The sequence below is a fragment of the Talpa occidentalis genome, unplaced genomic scaffold, assembly GCF_014898055.3.
Source record: "Talpa occidentalis isolate TD23 unplaced genomic scaffold, MPIMG_talOcc4v2.1 talOcc4.5, whole genome shotgun sequence".
Classification (NCBI taxonomy): domain Eukaryota; kingdom Metazoa; phylum Chordata; class Mammalia; order Eulipotyphla; family Talpidae; genus Talpa; species Talpa occidentalis.
This window is the reverse complement of record NW_023604861.1, coordinates 12,150,349-12,170,985: the sequence shown is the minus strand read 5'-3', so window position 1 is coordinate 12,170,985 and position 20,637 is coordinate 12,150,349. Positions and strand designations below refer to the sequence as shown.

Genomic DNA, 20,637 nt, shown 5'->3' with positions numbered 1-20,637 from the left:
TAAAATATACAAAACTAAAGCCAAGCTCACAGGTTGTTGGTTGACAGAGGCAAGGAGTACAGATGGGAGATATGAATGGAAGAGTCAATGTTAAAATGAAAGAAAAGCAAGGGGAAAAAGAATGAGAAATCTTTTTCTTTTAAAGGTCCATGTAATCTTGTGATGCTAAGCTCAAGGATAATGAGAATCCATCTTGCAAACCTACATTTCTTTTGTTATAGATAATATCATTCATATTTTAGGTATGTATACCATAAATATCTCTAAAGACTATAGAAAGACTATTTGAAAGAATTGATTATATGAGAACTAATAACTTAAAAGAAAAATTCATAGTTACCTATTAACACATTGAAAATTTTAACAATTTGACATCATTTAAATGCCGGTTTGACTAGGATATCACTTTAATTTTTACATTAATTTTGGGATGCTGCTAAATGAAATGATCAAGAAGAAGAAAAACAAATACCAGATGGTTTCATTCATATGTTGGATATAGTGAAACAAAATAATGGGTCAGAAAAAAGTCAAACTCAAAACAAACCCTAGAAATCTGACTCTAAAACTAAGGGAAAAGGAGGCCAGATGACGTCGGCAGAATACTGTATACATTCTGGTGGTGGGTGTGGTGTGATCCTGTAGCTCTGAGTGATATACAGTATTGTAAATCAGTGTTACCCCAATCAAATAAAGTTAACCAAAATATAAATAAAACGTTCATTGGAAAAAAATTTTTACCCAATAAACATAATAGCAACTACCATTTTTTTTTAAATCTAATTATGCTTCAGGTTGAAATAGGACAATCCCTACTATTAAGAGAATTAGGGTGTTTTAGGTTTTTCTATCATAGACACTGATAAGAGGAGAGCATTAATACTTAAAATTACTGGGCAGTTAAATGCCAGAACAAGACTGCACTCTATACTAGTATCAGACATGCACCTACAAGAATGGCTGTTATCAAAAAGATAAGCAACAAGCATTGGCAAGGCTGTGGATAAAAACAAATCTTTGTTCCATATTAGTGGAAATGTAAACTAATGAGTAGCCACTATAGAAAAGAGTACGGAGTTTAAAAAAAAATGAGAATATGTCATTTACAGCAATGGAGCTATGCTCAGTGAAATAAGGCAGAAGGAAAAAGAAAAATATCAGATGGTTCCACTTATAAACAGGAATATAGGGGAACCAAATAAGACATCAGTGTAAAAAAATAACAACAGGGGCCTCCCCGGTGGCGCAGCGGTTGAGCACTGGGTTGCGAACCTGCCTGCGGCCTCTGCGGTGTCGGTTCGATCCCCGGCTGCTCCTCGGCCACCCTGGAGGAGGGTCCCACATGGCGCGCAGACCTCTCCTGCCGCCCGCTGCTCCCCTCAGCAGTGTACTTGGGTCCTTCTGCCTGCTCTGCTCCCCGCTCTGGTGAATTCTCTCACCCTCCCGCGCTTCTGACTGTACCCAGTGCATGTATAAACAAAACAAACAAACAAACAAACAAATAAATAAAAAAAAAATGCCTCTATAAAAAAAGTAAATAAAAAAATTAAAAAATAAATAAAAATAAAGTATAAAAAAATAACAACAGTACAAAACACAACAAATCAAAATCAGACAATTATAAATCAGACATACTGCAGGGGAGGAGGAGGGAGAGGGATCAGAGGGAGGGAAAGAGAACAGGGGACTGAGGTGATGGTGCACTGGTGCCTTGGAGAAGGAAATTCTATGGGGACTCAATCGGAGGGGGGTGGGAGGAAGCAAATATTGTTTAAAAATAAAAAATAAATAAGAATAGAAATACTGTATGAGCATTTTTTTTCTGAGAAAGTAAATACATGAATCCAAAGAGATATATGCAACCCTCTGTTATTTGCAACATTATTTACAATAGCCACAATTTGGAAACAACCTAAATACCCATCACTGGATGTGTGGATAAAGATGCATTTTAAATCTACCTACCTGCCTACTTGCCTACCTATCTACCTACCTACTTATCTTTCTATATCTGATATAGACAGATGCACACATGGTAATACTCAGCTATTAAAAAAATAAAGATAAAATCTTGCCAGGCATTTATCTCAGGCAATATTTTACTAGTTGAAGAGTTCACTTTTATTAGAATAATTTAGGTATGAAAAACAAAGAAAGTCAAAGCTTTTTTGACATTACCTCTCACATCATCCATACAGAACATGTAGGCTTGTTTAAACTTCAATTCAGCAAATTTTAAATATAATTTTATTTTCCAGTTTTTGACAAATAACCATAGATTATAATAAACTAGTCAAGTAAATACCATTTGAAATGAAATTCTAAAGGACTGTACATATAGACATTAATTGGCCTGATTAAAGATGGAAAAAATGAGTGATAGTCTACAAATGTGCTTCACAAAAAAAATAAGAATTGAAAAAGAAAGAATAACAATCAAAATTTTAAGACGTAAAACCATAACAACCAAAACAACTGGGGAAAATAAGTGACTAGGAGGTACACTGAAAGAAATTAGTGCAGCACAAAAGGTCAATAAAATAGAAAGAGCAGATATAAGAGCATGGAGGAAAAACTGACATCTCATATATCTTTTCTTGGTGTTGCAGAATAAGAGTTAAAAATAATATTAAAGAGATAATGTTTACAATTTTTCTCAAAATGATGAAGATGCAAATACTCAGGTTCAACATATATTGATCCCAATAAAGATAAAAAACAAAAAAAGTGGAGAACTACTGATTACTAAACTCAAAGAACCTACAAAAAGAAAAAGAGATTACTTTCCACAGAGTTATTGCAGACTGAGATTTGTTCTTTCTAGAGCAACACTAGAAGTAACAAAGAATTGAAGAATATTATCAATTCTGTGAATGAAAATTACTTTTAACCTAGAACACTATGCCCAGTGAACAAGTATCTTTCAAGAATGAAAGAAAATAAAAATAATCTAATCAGCACAAAGTAAGAGCTTTCTCTGGAGGCCCCCAAAGAGAAATGTTAACTGATGCATTTCAGGCAGGAGAAAAACTCAAACAGCTGGTGCAACAAGAAATGAAAGAGTGGTAAATAGCTAGATAAATTTAAACATGGCCTGCATGATATGAGAATGACATTATATATGCAGAAATGAATTATAAATTATTATACTGGGATTATGTAAACAGTATTCTTAGGTTCTTGTATTTCCCAAAAGATGATAAAGGTATGAACTTTTAACTTTAATAAACAAGAACTTGATCACTACTTTAATTGCTAAAATAGAGGAAGATGTATAACTTGAAAAACAGTGGAAGAAAAAACAATTAAAAAAGAGACCCATGCTTCTAAAAAACCTAACAGTGACATTATTATAAAAGTGTATTACCATAAATTTACTTAAAATAATTTGGCATTTTCAATATGAGAAGTGTGTGTGATTTCTTTCTAAAGTCCTCAAAAATCTATGAGGCAAACTTATGAGAAAAAACCCAGATGATCATTATGGAATAAAATATAGCTTCAGGAACTGGCAAAAGATCAAAACAATATTCCTTCTGTGCTACAAACTCTCCTGAAAAAAATTGTCATTAATTATTATCAATAATTCATTTGATACAGTAACAAATAGGTGATAATGATCCCCAGCATTACCCAGAACTGAAATATCACAATAAATCATACTATTTTAATTAAGCTTTGGTTTATAGTCAGAATCTCCAGTTAATTTTTAATCCATTGTTTAACTTATTAACAATTAGAATTACTCCATTATTCTTACAAATTTGGTGAAAAAGAAAGACTACTCATTGCAAAGAGTGAACAATGGCCCTCTAAGTCTCATGCCCCTGTCCCGCAGAGAATGGAATATGCTTCCAGAAGAACAGGCCTGTTTATTAGTATGAGTCTTAAAAGTCAAATCAAAAATAAGCAATGACTTTCAGCTTGGGTATTCATGAAGCTATGGGATTACCAGACACCTCTCTATGACATATGTCACCATGTTTTTCTTACCGGTTTACGTGGAGTCCCCAAAGAAAATTAGAAAAGTCAGACTCTGTCCTGAATTCAAGTAACACAACTTGCTGGACAAACCTACCAAACACTTTCTAGGAGAGAAGATATGATTGGTTTAGCTGATTAATTTTTAAAATTGGCAAACATATGATTCAGCAATTCTACTTCAGGGTATACATCCACAGGAAATGAAAACAAGATGGCACAGAGATCATTCCACTCCCATAGCCACTTATTCTCAAGAGCCAAGATATGAAAACAGCCTACGCATCTGCCAATGGAGAAAGATCACACACGCACACACACACATGCACACGCATGCACACACACATGCACACACGCACATCCAGTTATGAGAAAGAAGAAAACCCTGCCATTTGCCACAACTTGGATGAACCTTGAGTGCATTATACTAAGTAAAATAAGCCATACAGTGAAATTTCTTATATGTGTAGTCAAAAAAAAAAATCTTAAGTCCTAGAAACAGGAGAGTGATGGTTGGTTACCAGGGGCCGGGTGACAGTAGTGTAGGTAGGAAAATATTGGGAAAAGGGTGAAACTTCCAGTTCCAAGATAAATTCTTGGAATCTAATATACAGCATAGTGATTGTGGCTAATAATACTGTATTTTATACTTGAAAGTCATTAAGAGATTAGATTTTAAAAGTGCCACAACACAAAAGAATTATGTGACATAATGATAAAGCTATAATAATCATTTTAAATATGTAAATATATAAGATCAATATGTTGAAAATTTAAATCTATACAGTGTTTTATGTCAACTATATCCCAAATAGGTTGGAGCTGGGGGGAGAAAAGAAACTGAATTAAAGAAACAATGATTTTTAACTGTTCTAGATTAAGTTCATATTCATCCACACAACTATTATTAAATGCTTATTAGGTGAATACAAAATGAAAGAGGTATTACTATCAAAAAAAGGCAGCCATAGACTATCAGAATTCAAAGAAGTTTAGAAAAGGTACATTATAAAATGCCATAAACACTTCTTACCCAAACTATCCTTTTTGAATCTTTTTAAATAAGTAGATGCACTTAATTTTCTTGTAACAATGCACAGACTAACATTATGTATATTGTGTTAATTATTCCCAAAGAATATTTTCATAGAAGTGGAGTTATTAGGTCTGGGTAAATATGCATTTTAAACACTTTTGATATGTTTTGGCAAACTTCCTTAAGAAAGGGTTGTATCCTTGCCAAGACTATCATCTCCTCACTGCCCCGCCTTTGTCAACTGACAGTAGGTTTTTATTACCTCATCTTGTCTAAGTATTTATTTGCATTCTTATAGAACGTTTAATGTTTTCTTCTATATATTTTTTTCTTACAGATAGCAAATTATCAGTTTTCTGTGGGAACATCTGTGGTTTTCATATGGATTTAAGAACTCTGCATGCTAAAAACATTATAACACTTTTGCTGTCATATATGAAACTATGTTTCTTATAACTTGGCTATTTCTGACCCTTTCTTTACCCTTGTATGGTGGTCTGTATTAGTCAGAAGCGCAGGAGGGTGAGAGAATTCACCAGGGCGGGGAGCAGAACACGCAGACTGATGAAGTACACTGCTGAAGGGAGCAGCGGGTGGCAGGAGAGGTCTGCGCACCATGTGGGACCCTCGCCAGTGGTCGGGGATCGAACTGGCGCTGCAGAGGCTGCAGGCAGCTTCACAGCCCAGCGCTCAATCACTGCGCCACCAGGGGAGGCCCATTTTTCAAATATTTTATAGCCAGTACTTTGTTTGGACTAGCTTTCCTCCTCTCTCACTGAAAATGCTCTCATTTTAAGTTCTGTGAAGTGGAGGTCATGTATAAAGTGATACAGCCAGACGGGAAGAGCCAGAGTTGACTGCAAGTGCCAATGCCTTGATTTGATTGTGCAGTGGCAAGAAGCCGGAAGCAAAGAGAACTGCATTTGACCAGGACACACCTGGGCTTCAGCCACATCCACTTTACCTTGAGGAAATTACTTCTGCAGCTGTTCCTAATCTATACAATGAGGAAAAATAATCCTACCGAACTCATCCTACTGTTGTGAAGCCATATTACTCGAGTTACCTAAGCAGTGATAGTCATGAAAAGATACTATGTCCTAGGCAAGTTTTGATGTGCCATGATTATAATTGCCTTGACAACAGATCAGAGCTAAAGGCAAATTATTTTAATTTCATTGAATTCAAATCACATCCTATAGTCCTGCTCTTTTCAATCTGTCCTCTACTTTCACCATTGATGAAAGACATCTGGTAGCTTCTTTTTTTCCAGGCTCAAAAAAAAGAGAGAAAAATCCTTTAAGTGCCTAGTAAAGGTTCAGATTCCGGCACAGTGCCTGACACAGAAGGAGCAGTGGGTCAATTTTACAATAAATAGATTACTGTCTTGCAATTTTCTTTTTTTAAAGTAGAGAACAAATTATCTTTAAACAGTCTTTGTGGCTTGGTAACTTCGAGAATTCTTAAAATATATGGGTAGATGAAATGAAATATCCAAACTCCCCTGCCTCAAGGCAAAATCTAGTATGCACCCACCAAAATCCTAAAGGAATACTTCCAGTTGCAACATGAATACACAGCACTAGCTCATAATCAGAAAGCTCTGATTGAGAAAGGAGAAAAGACTATTAGTGCCCTTTTTTGTTGGGTAGAACAACTGGGGTGTAGGCCACAGGTGCAGGGGGTGAGAGGACTCACCAGAGATAGAGTGGGGAGCAGAACAGGCAGACTGACTGAAATACACTGCTGAGGGAAACAGTGGGTGAGACAGGAGAGGTCTGCTGCGCCATGTGGGTCAGCAACCTGGCAGGAGACTCAGGCCTTGGAGGTGACAGTGCTGAGACTTAACCCCAAGGCCACCAGGGAGGCCCTCTTGGTGTAATCTCCAGGTAGCAAAATTGAACTTCTGTGTCCTCAAATACTGATTTCTCAGGGCCCTACAAGTGCTTAGAATTGGCACAGGGGTGATCAGACTACAGGCAGGGAAATTTCTGGATTTGACTCCTGGGTCCACTATTTAGATATCACTTAACCTCCCAGTGCCACAGTCTCCTTCTCTACAGAAATAGGCAGGATAACTGTGTCTACTATATGGGATTGTTCTGCAAGTTAAATGAGTTCATGTGTATGGAATGCCTGAAACTCCACTGGCATTACATCAAGCATTCTGTAGATATTGCCAAACAAATTAATATACTTCAGCATGACTTAGTGGAGTCTTCTCTGATCAAGTTACATTCTTACATACTACATAGCATTATCAAGCATGTAACCAAATTTTAATATTAATTTTATAATAGCATGACTACCTGTCTTCCCCCACCAGACCATAAACCACGAAGGACAGAAATACAGATTTACTGGCATCATTACCTATTGCTATTATGCATAGAAAGAAATTCAAAAATTACTTTGTTTTTGTTTAATTTATTAATGTAATAAATCCCCAAACTAATTTTTCTTCTATGGTCTTTGGTTAAGCTTTGGGATAATTTACAGGCTTAGTTAATTAAATTCCTTAAGAAAACAATCATTGCATCAAATAATTGTGGGTCTTCTTGGTATTCTAAGATTTCCTAACAGATGTCAGGACCAGGTTGTGATTTGATCCGAAACTGCAGCTCTGACTGCCAGGCTCTTGAAGGGAACTTTAATTCACTGAATTCTTATGTCCAGGGACCATTGTCCTTACAATTATTACATTTATTAGTAACAGCTCTACCTCAGATGTTAAAATTGCACCTCATGGAAGGCGAGACATTCTTCCTGACACTGTCTGATTTCCAGGCATGAGATGGAACATATTTCTGCTTACTTATTTTCACTCACCACGGTATCCCTTGAACCCAGACTAGTGCCTGGCTCAGAAATGAATGAGGAAATATCAGTGCAGAAAGGCCTAAGAAGAAGTTATTCAGAAAGCCAATCCAGGCACCTCTTCGCAGTGCTTTAAAAAAGAAAAGTAAATCCCTTGAAGCTCAAATTTATGTAGTTATCTTGGGAAAAAAAATTTTTTTTCATTGCCTGGAGTCCTCATAGCTCCTCGTTAAACTCTAGCATAACAAGAAGTATAAAACCATGACTAAAATATTCACTCTACTCCAGTCCCTATAAAAAAAAATGAATCACTAGTTTATTCATCTTGCCTAATGACACAGAAGGGCAAAACAAGTACCCAAACAATGAATAATAATGCGAGCGCGCAGACTGTAAAATCAATATGTCAAATCAGGAGAGATGTGCTTCGTTTTAATGCTCTCATCCCCGAGTGCGGTCGAGCTTACCTTCTGAATTATATATGTGTATTGACCTAATTACATAAATATTGACTTTTCCTTATATGAACCCTTTTTTTTCCAGTCCCACTGTAATTACGATGTCAATATTTGTGGCCACAATAGCACTGAATTTAAACTTGTTAATTGTGAATGATTGTGACGTGTCATGAGATAGTTTCGATGGTCGCGTGGTCTCAGAACACGCGCGTTGGAAGCCCTGGATACTAACTAAGCCAGTAATTCCCTAGATATAGCATAGTAAGGTAAGCTTCTTTACGAAAATGATTATTTCATCCCCAATAATTTTAGAAATGGTCTCTGCAGTCTGTCAGGTTTTATAACACAAACAAGTAACAACCAGACTATGACTTAACCTTCATCAACAACCTGACCTGCTTTTCCTTTTTTTTCCCCCATGAAATCAAATATTTTTTCCCTAACTTCAGTCTCAAGACTACCTTATTAACAAATTATTTGACCTTTTGGGAGATGTCTCCACAAGCATCCTCACTCATTATTGTGTGGATAAAGATATAATTTAATATCTGTTGTTGTTATTCATTGATATATTGCCAAGAAGAAATTCCATGCATAGTTTAATCTAACATAAATTATGATCTATAGAAATTGTGCTTTTTAAACAATGTCCTATGTCATTATTCCTCTAATGTTTTATTTTCATGAGTAAAGGTGTCACATATTTACTACTACTGTTATATCTCTGGGAAAAACAATGCCATATTTCAGGACATTTTAATTAACTGTCTTTACTATTTTTTAACCAATTGGTGACATTAGCAAAGCATCCAAATGCTCTAAAAATCTGGAAAGCTTAAGACTTTGCTCATAATATTTCTGAGAACTCCCACTCAAGGCCCTGCACTCTCTAAGAAAAGAAGTACCTGTGTTACATTAATCATTTAGAGTTACGTGGACATGTGGAGAATGCTAGAGAAATCCATGATGTCCAGACTTAGAGTTTCAGAGCTGCTCTAGATGTATCATGGTGAGGTGCTCATGCATCATCCTGTATTTTTTTATTTGCCTCTGCAGGGATGCCAGATGAGCTGAATCTCAGTGATGTCAAGCAAATCCATCAAACAGACGGTGGTAGAACTCTGGACACAACTGGAAAAGGATGTACAGCAGGGACTGAGTCTATGGCACTGACTCTGATGGGTGTGGTGATGGTGCTCCCCCAGCTCTGGTAACTGAACTCTGCTGCCCCCACAGAGAGGTTCTCCTGGAATCTTGATTTCTCCCCTCTCTCCATATGCCTGGAATAGGATTTTTTCTGAATGTAACAATCATATTTATGCAAAGATATGTCACACTAACTTCTCAGAAACCAAGTTGGAATATTCACAGAGTATCTAAAAATCAATGTTGAAATAATACTCTGACAATGTCTTCTTTGAATCTTACTTAAACCTTAAATTCTAACATATTAAACCTGCAAGTATGAAGATCACAGAGTGACTGTGCATAAGGATTTAGTTTATCTCTAATTGTATTATCCTGAATTCCAAACCCCTTCCTTTCTGGCCAAAAAAAAAAGGTGTATTTGCAGGACAATGAAGACTATACATAGTATTCAAAATACCTGAGTTAGAATTACATTAAAACAATCCAAACAAGCAATGGCAAGTAACATGCATGCATTTTCAAGCGATTCTTCCATTTTTGCAAGCTATAGAAAGAAACTACTGAAAGTCTTTAAGTTAAATTGTGAAAAAAACAATTCATGCAATTTTATTGAAAGAGCTTGGTGATTTTTATCCACTGTAACTTAACTAACAAATGTAAAGCTGAATATTTTGGTAGCATCTGACCTGCATTGTATTACATTCTAAATGCATTTTCAGTATTGTGACCCTGTTCCCTCCTTTCTCTGCCTAGTGGATTTAGCTATATTGTAAAGCACATGCCTGCTTCAGGAATATCTCTAATAAAGCTGTTAATTAGTTGATGGAAAACCTTAAAGAATTATTAATCATTTTCTTCTGGCAAAATATCTTCATGCATTTACAGAAATATTATTTGCTCTCCCTTTTTAAAACTTGATATTAGACTAATAATTCAAGGTTCCTGAGAATAGCTAAAGACATGTGCTAATATGGAAAATGTGGTCTGCCATGCATTAGCTCTGTTCCTATTTGCACATGAGCAGAGCTGCTAATCCAGCTCCTGATTTCCCAGTTGTGATAAGACTCCTCAACAGACACTATCACTGTACTTAAGAAGGAAGAGATAAGTCAGCTTTTATTACTAAGTATCTCATTCACTCAATAGCCAGAAAATACCGTTAATGCAATGTGACAAAAAGGAGAAGTGCTGAACTTTTAACATTTTTTATAAAGGATATGAAACAACCTCTGAGAAAGAGGACTCCATCGATGGCAAATATTTGTGAGGAGAAATCAATCTAGCCAATCAGGAATCTCTTTATGATCAAACTATGTTCTCTCTTAGCTTCTCAATTAGCAAATGATCTTAGGTTGATCAATTCAACCACCACAGTATTTTTGAACTGCCAGATCCAATTTAAGTGTCTCTTCAAACATGCCTCAGAACTGAAAGTATTATTCTGGATGCCATTTTCTACAACTCCATTCCAGCACTTAATATTTATTGCATAATCTACTTGATTAATAAATAGCTCATTGTACCACCACACTCCACAAATGATAAACTTAAATATGCATCATTTTCATTTTAACTTTAACTTCAGTTCTTTAACTGTGAAGAAAGAAAAGTAATATTAAGTCATCCATTTTCAGCCCAAATCATGGTTGGTTAGCTAGAAGTTCTGACTCAAACGTAGAGGAATTTCAGACACTAAATGGCATGGTTTAACAGTCTTGGACATATCTGAATAAAATTAGTTGATAGGAGATAATTTTAGATTTGTTAACAAATGGAAAAAAGCATAGTAACAAATCAGTAGCATGAATAATTGTTATTAACAAAATTTTACATGGGTGTTATTTTCCTCCAGGCAGATTATGTATACATATACACATCTATAGACACATGTGCACTACCTACACATATTACATATGTACAGTCATGCATATATATACATGCATGTGCATAAAAGCATGTGTGTATATACATGCATGGGTACATGTACACCTATGTGTGTCACATGTATGGGTGCGGTCATGCATATGCATGCATATGCATACATATATATATGCATGTATATGTGTGTATACATATTATCTCTGGCAGGAGTTTGATGACATTGATTTATGATGCTATTGATAGCTAGATGATTGCTGGAACTCAGATCATTTGAAGTTTGGAATTCATTTAAGAGCCTGAGGCATAGTTTTTACTATTCTCAATGAGGATATTTAATCTTGAATACTCTACTCTGTAGCATTTAAATTTTGTATAGCTCTTTATATTTTGCAAAGGTCTTTCAAGTAACAGAGTCTCATTTGACCTTCCTCACCCCTCAAGGATGGGTTTGATATTTAACTAAATAAAAATGATGACACTGATGTTTCAAAATATGACTGATAATTTGCTTCTGAAGAGTCTTCCTTAAGTAAATTTTAAAAGCTTTTGAACAATGGTAAAATTGTTATAATATGTATCTATTGTCCAAGATGAATTAGAGGATAACTTACAAATGAATGTATATATTTTAAAATACCGCTCACATATTTATAGTGACATCTTATGCTCGGATCACTTAAGCAAAGAATTTCATGAATATCTGAGTAATTACACATAAATGTATTGGTCATGGAACAGGCCAGTGTTTTGCAGATCGTGGGAGAAAAGCAGTTAACAATTTGACCTGACATGTACTTGTTCCTCCTCTGTATCAACACTACAATAACTGTTCATAGGAAAGCCACCTCAAGTATCCTCAATAATATTACACCTGTTTTCCCAGTGAGAAAACTGAGACTTACAATGATTATGTAAGCTGTCTAGTATCACACAATGCATCATACTGCGCTGTAGACATTCCTGGTACAGATTTGATACTTTTGTGACATTAATACAAGGTTGGCATTAATACAAGGTTGGCATAAAATAAGGTTGGCATAGAAATAATTCAGCAGTAATTTTTCTTTTGCATTTGGCCTTTTTTCTTTACATTAAGGTAATATGGATTTACAACACTGTATAATTGACAAATATTGAACCACACCCTGCAGGTGTATCATACCACACCCACCACCAGGCCACCCACAGGCCTTCCCTATAGTCCATTGTGGTCCTTGCTCTCCTTTCTGCTGTAGTATCCTCAATTCTACAGTCAGACTCTAGGGGCTGTTAGTGGTTTGGTTTGATCTGACCCTTTGTTTTGTTTCCCTACATTCTACATATAAGTGACACCATCCAATAATTCCAAACAAGGATTTAAAAACAAACTATTGAATATATATTTGCAATTATATAATTATTAAACAGTGTTAGTATAAAAGCATAATGAAAAGTATAAACATGAGTTTTTTTCATAACCAGATATTACCCTACCACATGCACAAATCTCATTCAAACACATTATCCTTCCCCAAATAAATCAACTAACAAAAATGAGAATGAAAACACACATGCTTTGTAACTATTGTAGAATCATGAAATTTATTTTTGTTTTCTGAGTCAGTAAAGGATGTAGCGCATTTCTTTGACCATAATACACAGGATGACGTGAAATGTAGGAAGGGGTGGAGGGAGGAATGGAAAAAACAAAGGGAGGGAGAGAGGAAGGATCAATGGATGCAAGGATGATATAGTAGAATATTATTATAAAATCCCTAGGTTTGCCTATGTGTGCTGTATTTGCTGAGGAACATCTTATCAATGAAATAATGTCTGGAGTGTTATATTCCCATTAAAAAACAAAAGTTAATAAGCTATTTCCACAAACATTCAGATTTTCTCAAGTGCTCAATAATGATGCTTTGAAAATGATTCAATTACTTTATTGCTAATTGTTTTCAATCACTTAAAATATTGTTCCAATCATCAGAACTCTTCAGTTACATTACAAATTGTATCCTCTTGAGTGAATGAATTCTACCTAGACTACTGTTATGCTGAGATATTCACTGTACAGTCTGTGATAGCAGTATTTAAATCTTTAGCTTGCAGACATTGGCATCCTATACAATTACATAGGTTGTGTGAAATTCAAATATAATAATTCTAATGTTGTTAGATATGATTTGGAGCAAATCAAGTTTTTCTTTAATTGTGGATTATTGTATTATCAGTCATTCTTGATTAAAATATAGATTAAATGTATTTCTTGGGTTCCAAGTCTGCTTTCTTTGCCTTTGTTTGAGTTACATGGTGATTGATATCATAGTATCATTATTTATAAATGGAGGTAAATTAAATGTAGTTCTTAAACTATCCTCCCTGCCTCCATGTGCAGAAATAAATTAATAATTGCATCATAATATAATTTGTAAGCATACCATCAGTATATATATATATATATATATACACATACACACACACACACATATATATATATAATCCTTATCTCCATAGTAGCATGAAACAATAACGTATTTGGGAAAATTGGGATGAAGAAGAATACTTGTGAGAACATTTGTAAGCATCCAGTTCAAGAATTTCTTACTTTTCTGCACTTGTCAATTGTCACACTGGAATCATGGCATCATCTCCACTAAGGAATGAATGAGATCATGCATCCTACTTCCCCAGAAATTTTACTTTGACTATATCCAAGAGCAGGGCAAAAAGAAAAAGATAAAGGCAATTGAAATGCCATAGATGTAAAATCAAAATCGTAAATAGTGAAGATATTTGGAGGTAGGTGGAATGATATTGGTCCACAGAAATAACTTGGGTAACTTGCTTAGTAAGTTTCTTCTTTCATGAGTTACAGCACCCACCTTGACAAGCATTCAACTAGAAGGAAGATAAGGTCTAGTAAGGAAAGCAGTGGGAAGGTCTCAGATTTTTTTTTTTTTACCTTAATGTGAATGAGTGTCATTATTTATTTATTTTTAAAATTTAAATTTTATTTTTATATTCCCCATACAATTGCAACCCCCTTGTTTTGACCCCAATCCCTCCTTCCCCGCCCCCCACCCTCCATAGAGTGTCTCTGGTTCATAGTTTTTTGTTGATTTTGATTTTTACTTTCTTATAGTTATTCTTTTTCCTGGTCTCTTATTTAAGTTTTCTAGATTCCTGCTATGAGTGAGACCATCTGGTATTTTTCTTTTTCTTTCTGGCTTATTTCACTGAGCATGATCCCTTCCAGTGCCATCCATGTTGCTGCAAATTGCACGTGTTTATCTTTTTTGAATGCTGAGTAATATTCCATGGTGTATGTGTACCACATCTTCTTGATCCAGCCATCTATTTTTGGGCATTTGGGCTGTTTCCAAAGCTTAGCTATTGTAAACAGTGCTGCTATAAACATAGGGGTGCAGGTGCTCTTTGGAATTGATGTTTCTGTGTCCTTTGGGTAAATACCTAGGAGTGGAATTGCTGGATCATATGGAAGCTCTATGTTTAGTAGGTCAAGAAATCACACAGCTCTCCATTGTGGTTGGACCAGTTTGACTACTACCTCACACAATACACAAAAACCAACTCAAAATGGATTAAAAAACTAGACATAAGACCTGAAACCATAAAATACATAGAAGGAAATATAGGCAAAACACTACACAATATGCACATCAAAGACATCTTTACAGACACATCGCCCAGAACAGTGATAGGGAAGGCAAAGATAAACAGCTGGGACTACATCAAATTGAAGGTCTCAGATTTCCCTGAGATTACCCAGTCAAGGCCATCAGCTTTAGAAAGGGCAGGTGGAAGGGGGGGGGGGGCTGCAGGGTGGAGGTCAGGACTAGTTGTAAGACAAAGGCCTGCTGCTCGAGCCTTTAAGAAACCTAGGCATTAACCAGCTAAAGAATTTTAAACAGCGGTAATTTCTCAAAATAAGTTTGAAAAACACACATAGAATCAACAATACTCTGGCTCCTAATTGTGGTTGAATTGTCAAACACTTCCAGAGTGCAATTAACAAAGTCATGGTGCTTTTCCAACTCACCCAGCACCCCGCTCCACCCCCTGTCTCCCCCATATACTGGCTTGCCACACACACCTGTTCTTTCTATTCTTCTATTTTCTCTTGATTTCCTTATCCATGAAATCAACACATCTGGATCAAACTCTGGCTTACTTAGTTAACAACGCAACAACTGTAAGGAACCCTTCTGCCCCAAGATAAGCCTTCATATCTCATGTTTGTTCCCTTCCCATTGTATCTCGGTCAAAATGCACGTTTCCAGGAGAGGACAATGCCAAAATATTTAATTGTGGATTCTGCTTGAAGAGCTTTTTTTGGGGAAACCAAAGTGAGAGAGTGAATAGAGGTTAGGGAAGTAGAAAGAGCAAAGAGTTGAAAATAATACAGGGGTCTTACTCCTCATTAACTATTACGTTTGACTTGGCCGTGCACATAAGGCTAAAAAATGTATTCATTGAAAACAGAAATGATCATGTTAAAGTGGGCTTGCTTCTCCTGACTATAAAGGGATTATTAGTCCTGATCCAGGGTTCACATGTGAACTGATCTCTATAGAAAAGTATCCCTATCCTGCTAGAAGGTCTACTTGACTGGCACATTGAGATTGTCATGTCAACACAAGTCTACCTGGGGGTAGAGGGCAGCCCAAAGTGAGTGAGCACTAATCATCAATGAATCAACTGCTGTCAGTCAGTATTTCCTGAAGAATCATGCAGTATTGCAGGAATATCCAAGTGGGTATTATTGAGTGGCAAAATCTCTTCTTAAATTCTCATCACTAAATTGGCGACATGGCAAGTATTCCAAATCAGGTCAAACTTCAGACTCCCTTCCACTGTACCACTCAGTGTCCCAGGGCTGCAGAAAACCTCTGATTGGTCAATTCTTGATTACAGTATGCTCTTGGTAGCTTTTTGCAAGATGCTTTTAAATTTTACCTTGTTTCTTTCACTTTTTATTCTCATCACATCTCATCTCTGATTTTTTTTCTTTTTCTTTCATCTCAAATATAACTCTGCTAATAAGGTGAGCATCCTGAAGAGATTCCATATGCTGGATGCCCTAGTGTGTCCATCTGATGGGAAGGTTGACTCAATCATTGGCCTGCAATCATCCAAATATGCTGGATAAACCAGAACAAACACAGCTTCAAAGATTTTAGTGCTCATTTTTTGTATGACCTTCACCAAGTCCCGTAAACTCTCTGACTTTGCAGTTCTTGTCTATAAAATAATGTAACTTGAGTCAGGTGCTCAGTAAATTTCCTTCTAAAGTTCTAGAGAAAACTCTCATGCAGTAATACACAACACTTATTTACTTGATGTTCTATATTATAATCCACTACTATAAAATATACAAAAGGTGCTTTTAAAAGTAATACATAAAAAGTGATCTTAGTTACAAATTTATGCTTGTCTTTACATTTCTTTTTTTTTTAAATAAATTATATTTTTATATTCCCCCATACAATTGCAAACCCCCCATTCTGACCCCAATCCCTCCCCTCCTGCCCCCCAAAAAGTGTCTCTGGTTCATAGTTTTTTGTTGATTTTGATGAATAACTATAAGAATGTCTTTACATTTCTAATTTCACAATCACATGCAGAGAAATGGTTTCTGGTAAGAAATTTCTTACAAATAAAGGGAAAAATGGCTACAACAAAGGATCTTCAGTTTTCATTTAATGGGTAAGACCATATGCCTAAGGAAACTGAAAGTTTCTCTTCTGCCATTACATATTTAGTAATTGATTTTTGTTTTAACTGATCTAACAGTAGTTAAGATCTGGAGTCTTCACTAATTCAGCTACTGTACCTCACAATACTTAAAGACCAACAATACATAGAATGGCACCACTGAGAGTCCAAAAGATAAAAGGGTATAGAAGTGAGGATGATAGAAAAGTTAGTATGACAGTATTTTCTCTTCTCACAGATTTTCCCAAGAGACCCTTTTAAATAGGCCTAAACAAATGTTGTTGCCTCTGATGATTTATTACAGAACAAGCTGACAGAGCATCGGAGCATGTTATCTAGTCCCCTGTAGTGCAGGGGCTAATTCAGAAAATGAAGACAGACCAGAAGTGCAGCAGTTGGAGCAAACACTATATCGCTCAGCAAGTAAGCAGATGGAAGCTTGGAATCAGGGCTGATTTAAAAGGCTAGCTTTTTAATAGGGTGTATTTCTAACATTGATATTTTGTTCTCTCTGTAAAAACTGAATGAGTGTGAGAATTTCATTATAGATGCTATTTCTTAAAAATTTAGAATAATCACATTACTATTTTTGCTACAAATGTATTACTGTATGGATGTGACTGAATGTATATAAATACATAGGCACATTTATAGATATCTACTGAGCAATAGAAAATACCTTCATGTTATTTTTAGTGTTACCAATGGGTTTATCATGCCTTATAAACACAAAAATACCCCCCCAAAATTGTAAGTGTATAAAACATGTTCTAATGCCAATTATTCTGGACCTTTTAAACCAAAAATGGAATATGTCAATGAAATAGATAAGTTTCTTCACATTGCTTATTTTTCCATATGGACTTTACTCTTACTCTACACAGAATTGTGTTGAACACTGCTGCAATAACACGCAAACCATACATTGCAGAACTGCTTCCCTACACAGTCTCACATACAAATTCTACTTTCTTTAAGATACTATTCTGGGGAACAATGCAACAAAAACAGACTATGTTCTTACAAAAAAAAATAGATAAAAGTATGATTTTTAAATGTCTAACAGCTTTTAGTTAACTAAAGTTAAACTGACCAAGGCAGGGATGATAATCCCAAAAAACTAAATTTATATATGTTCCCCAAGTCACCAATATATGTGTTTTCAACCACCTTTTAGTGATTCGTTGTCTTTATTATCTACAGTCCCAGTGCTTGCATGAAACTCTGCAGAAGAAAGAATTCACATTTGGAGGGCCTCCCCTGGTGGCGCAGCAGTTGAGCGCTGGGTTGCGAAGCTGCCCACGGCCTCTGCGGTGCCGGTTCGATCCCCGGCTGCTCCCCGGCCACCGGAGGAGGGTCCCACATGGCGCGCAGACCTCTCCTGCCGCCCGCTGCTCCCCTCAGCAGTGTGCTTCGGTCCTTCTGCCTGCTCTGCTCCCCCGCTCTGGCTCTGGTGAATTCTCTCACCCTCCCGCGCTTCTGACTGTACCCAGTGCTTGCATAAATAAATAAATGAATCTTAAAAAAAAAAAAAAAAAAAAGAATTCACACTTGGAAATAAAACTAGTCTTGGTTTTATTTTTTTTTTATTTTTTTATACTTTTTTTTTATAGAGGCATGTTTTTATTTATTTATTTGTTTGTTTGTTTGTTCATTTATACATGCACTGGGTACAGTCAGAAGGGCGGGAAGGTGAGAGAATTCACCAGAGCCAGAGCAGGGAACAGAACAGGCAGAAGGACCGAAGTACACTGCTGAGGGGAGCAGCGGGCGGCAGGAGAGGTCTGCGCGCCATGTGGGACCCTCCTCTGGTGGCCGGGGAGCAGCCGGGGATCGAACCGGCATCGCAGAGGCCGCGGGCAGCTTCGCAACCCAGCGTTCAACCACTGCGCCACCGGGGAGGCCCTAGTCTTGGTTTTAACTATCAGTTCTGCCATCCACTCAAATATCTGTACAATAAAGATGACTGTAGACTGATTTGTTGGGGAGATTTAGCTAGCAATCTTATTCATTGTGACTGGAGCAGTGTGGTTTATGTAGATATTAATTATCTCACTGAAACTTGCTCTTAAGTAAAATCTTTTCCACATACATATTAAGCTACTGAATAAATGTGGATGGAGAATCTACATAAATTGGATCCCTAAAGATCATGTTTTTCAGTATTTTCAGAAGAGAAAACTAAAACCCAGAACTCTCGTTCAAAATCAAATACATGTTTTATATGTCTTAATATTCAATAGAAGTTGTCCCATAGCCACAGGAATGAATAGAAACAGGAAAAAAGTATACCAACTTGGAAGAGTGCACTTAGATTCTTGTCACTAAAGGGAAAAATAGGCTTCTTAGAAAAGTTTATAAAATCCTTAACACTACCTTGACATCTATTACATAGTAGATATAATAGAATTTGAATATAATGATTTTAATATAAAATGTTAATCTCTTTCCAAGTCCACTATTCTAATTCTTGATAAATTGACCAGTTTGCTGAAGTATTTAGTACATCATGATAAATAATGACTTCAAAGATTATAATTTTCAAATTTGTCAATATACTTTCAAAGTACAGGAAATAAAATTAAAATATGATTTATGTTAAATCAAAGGTGTTTAAAGATACTGTTTTCTACTATATTTTGATTTGCAAACTTTATATTTGCTATCTCTGCACATGATTATAATTAGATTCTATCTTGAAACATGAAGAGCAATTGGGCACTTCCATGTTTATTTTAATTGTAAGTCCCTTGCTATTTAGAATAATACTAGTTTACTGTAAATTCTTAGCTTTATAGTCTCTTAAAATTGAGAAAATGTTTTTTGTCTCCATTGAGTTAAAAATAAAAGCTCTCATATTTCTCTTACTAGTTCCCATTTGTTAGAACAGTTATTGTCTCCATATTACAAGAAACATGAACAACTAAAAGATGAATCCCACTATAGAATAGAGAAAATAGTAATAGGCAACAAACTCATTGATATTAACTTTGATAGTAATTTGAACAATTTACATCTATATTGTCCTTCAAGAGCATCCACAAAGGGCCTCCTCTGGTGGCACAGGGGTTGAGTGCTGCGCTACGAAGCTGTACGCAGCTTCTGCAGCACCGGTAGGATCCCCAGCTGCCAGCAAGGGCCCCACATGGTGCGACAGACCTCTCCTGCCACACCTGCTGCTCCCCTCAGCAGTGTATTTTGTCAGTCTGCCTGTTCTGTTCCCCACTCTGGTGAATTCTCTCACCCTCCCACGCTTCTGACTGTACCCAGTGCTTGTATAAATAAATAAATAAATAAATAAATAAATAAATAAATAAATAAATCTTCAAAAAGAAAAAAAGAACATCCACAAAGCTTTATTACAATCAACCACTTACTGATTAAAATTAAAACATTCCCATTGAGATATAACAAAAATAGATGAGAACAAATATTGCTAAAACTTTCTTCCAACCTTTTAACATTGACTATAATTTTCAAAACTTTACTGACTTGTAGAAATCTAACTATATAAACTATACACATATACCTAGATACAGGCATCTGCATAGAAGATATATTTATAGTTATACAGAATGATGTAGTGATGATATGTTT

At 35.9% G+C, this 20,637-nt stretch overlaps 1 protein-coding gene across 2 annotated transcripts in view; it reads left to right on the top strand.

The window, feature by feature from the left end:
- Positions 1–17,378, top strand: part of GPC5 (glypican 5) — a 1,063,734-nt gene extending 1,046,356 nt beyond the window's left edge. Inside the window, exons 8-9 of one of the 2 annotated variants that reach the window (XM_054701627.1) lie at positions 9,349–9,502; positions 17,345–17,378. In XM_054701627.1, the coding sequence (XP_054557602.1) occupies positions 9,349–9,502; position 17,345 (155 nt within the window). In that variant the 3' untranslated portion in view covers positions 17,346–17,378. Of the gene's footprint in view, positions 1–9,348; positions 13,546–17,344 lie in introns of those variants that run through there. The other variant, XM_037528635.2, reaches the window with a different exon arrangement.
- Positions 17,379–20,637: the final 3,259 nt, after the last annotated feature.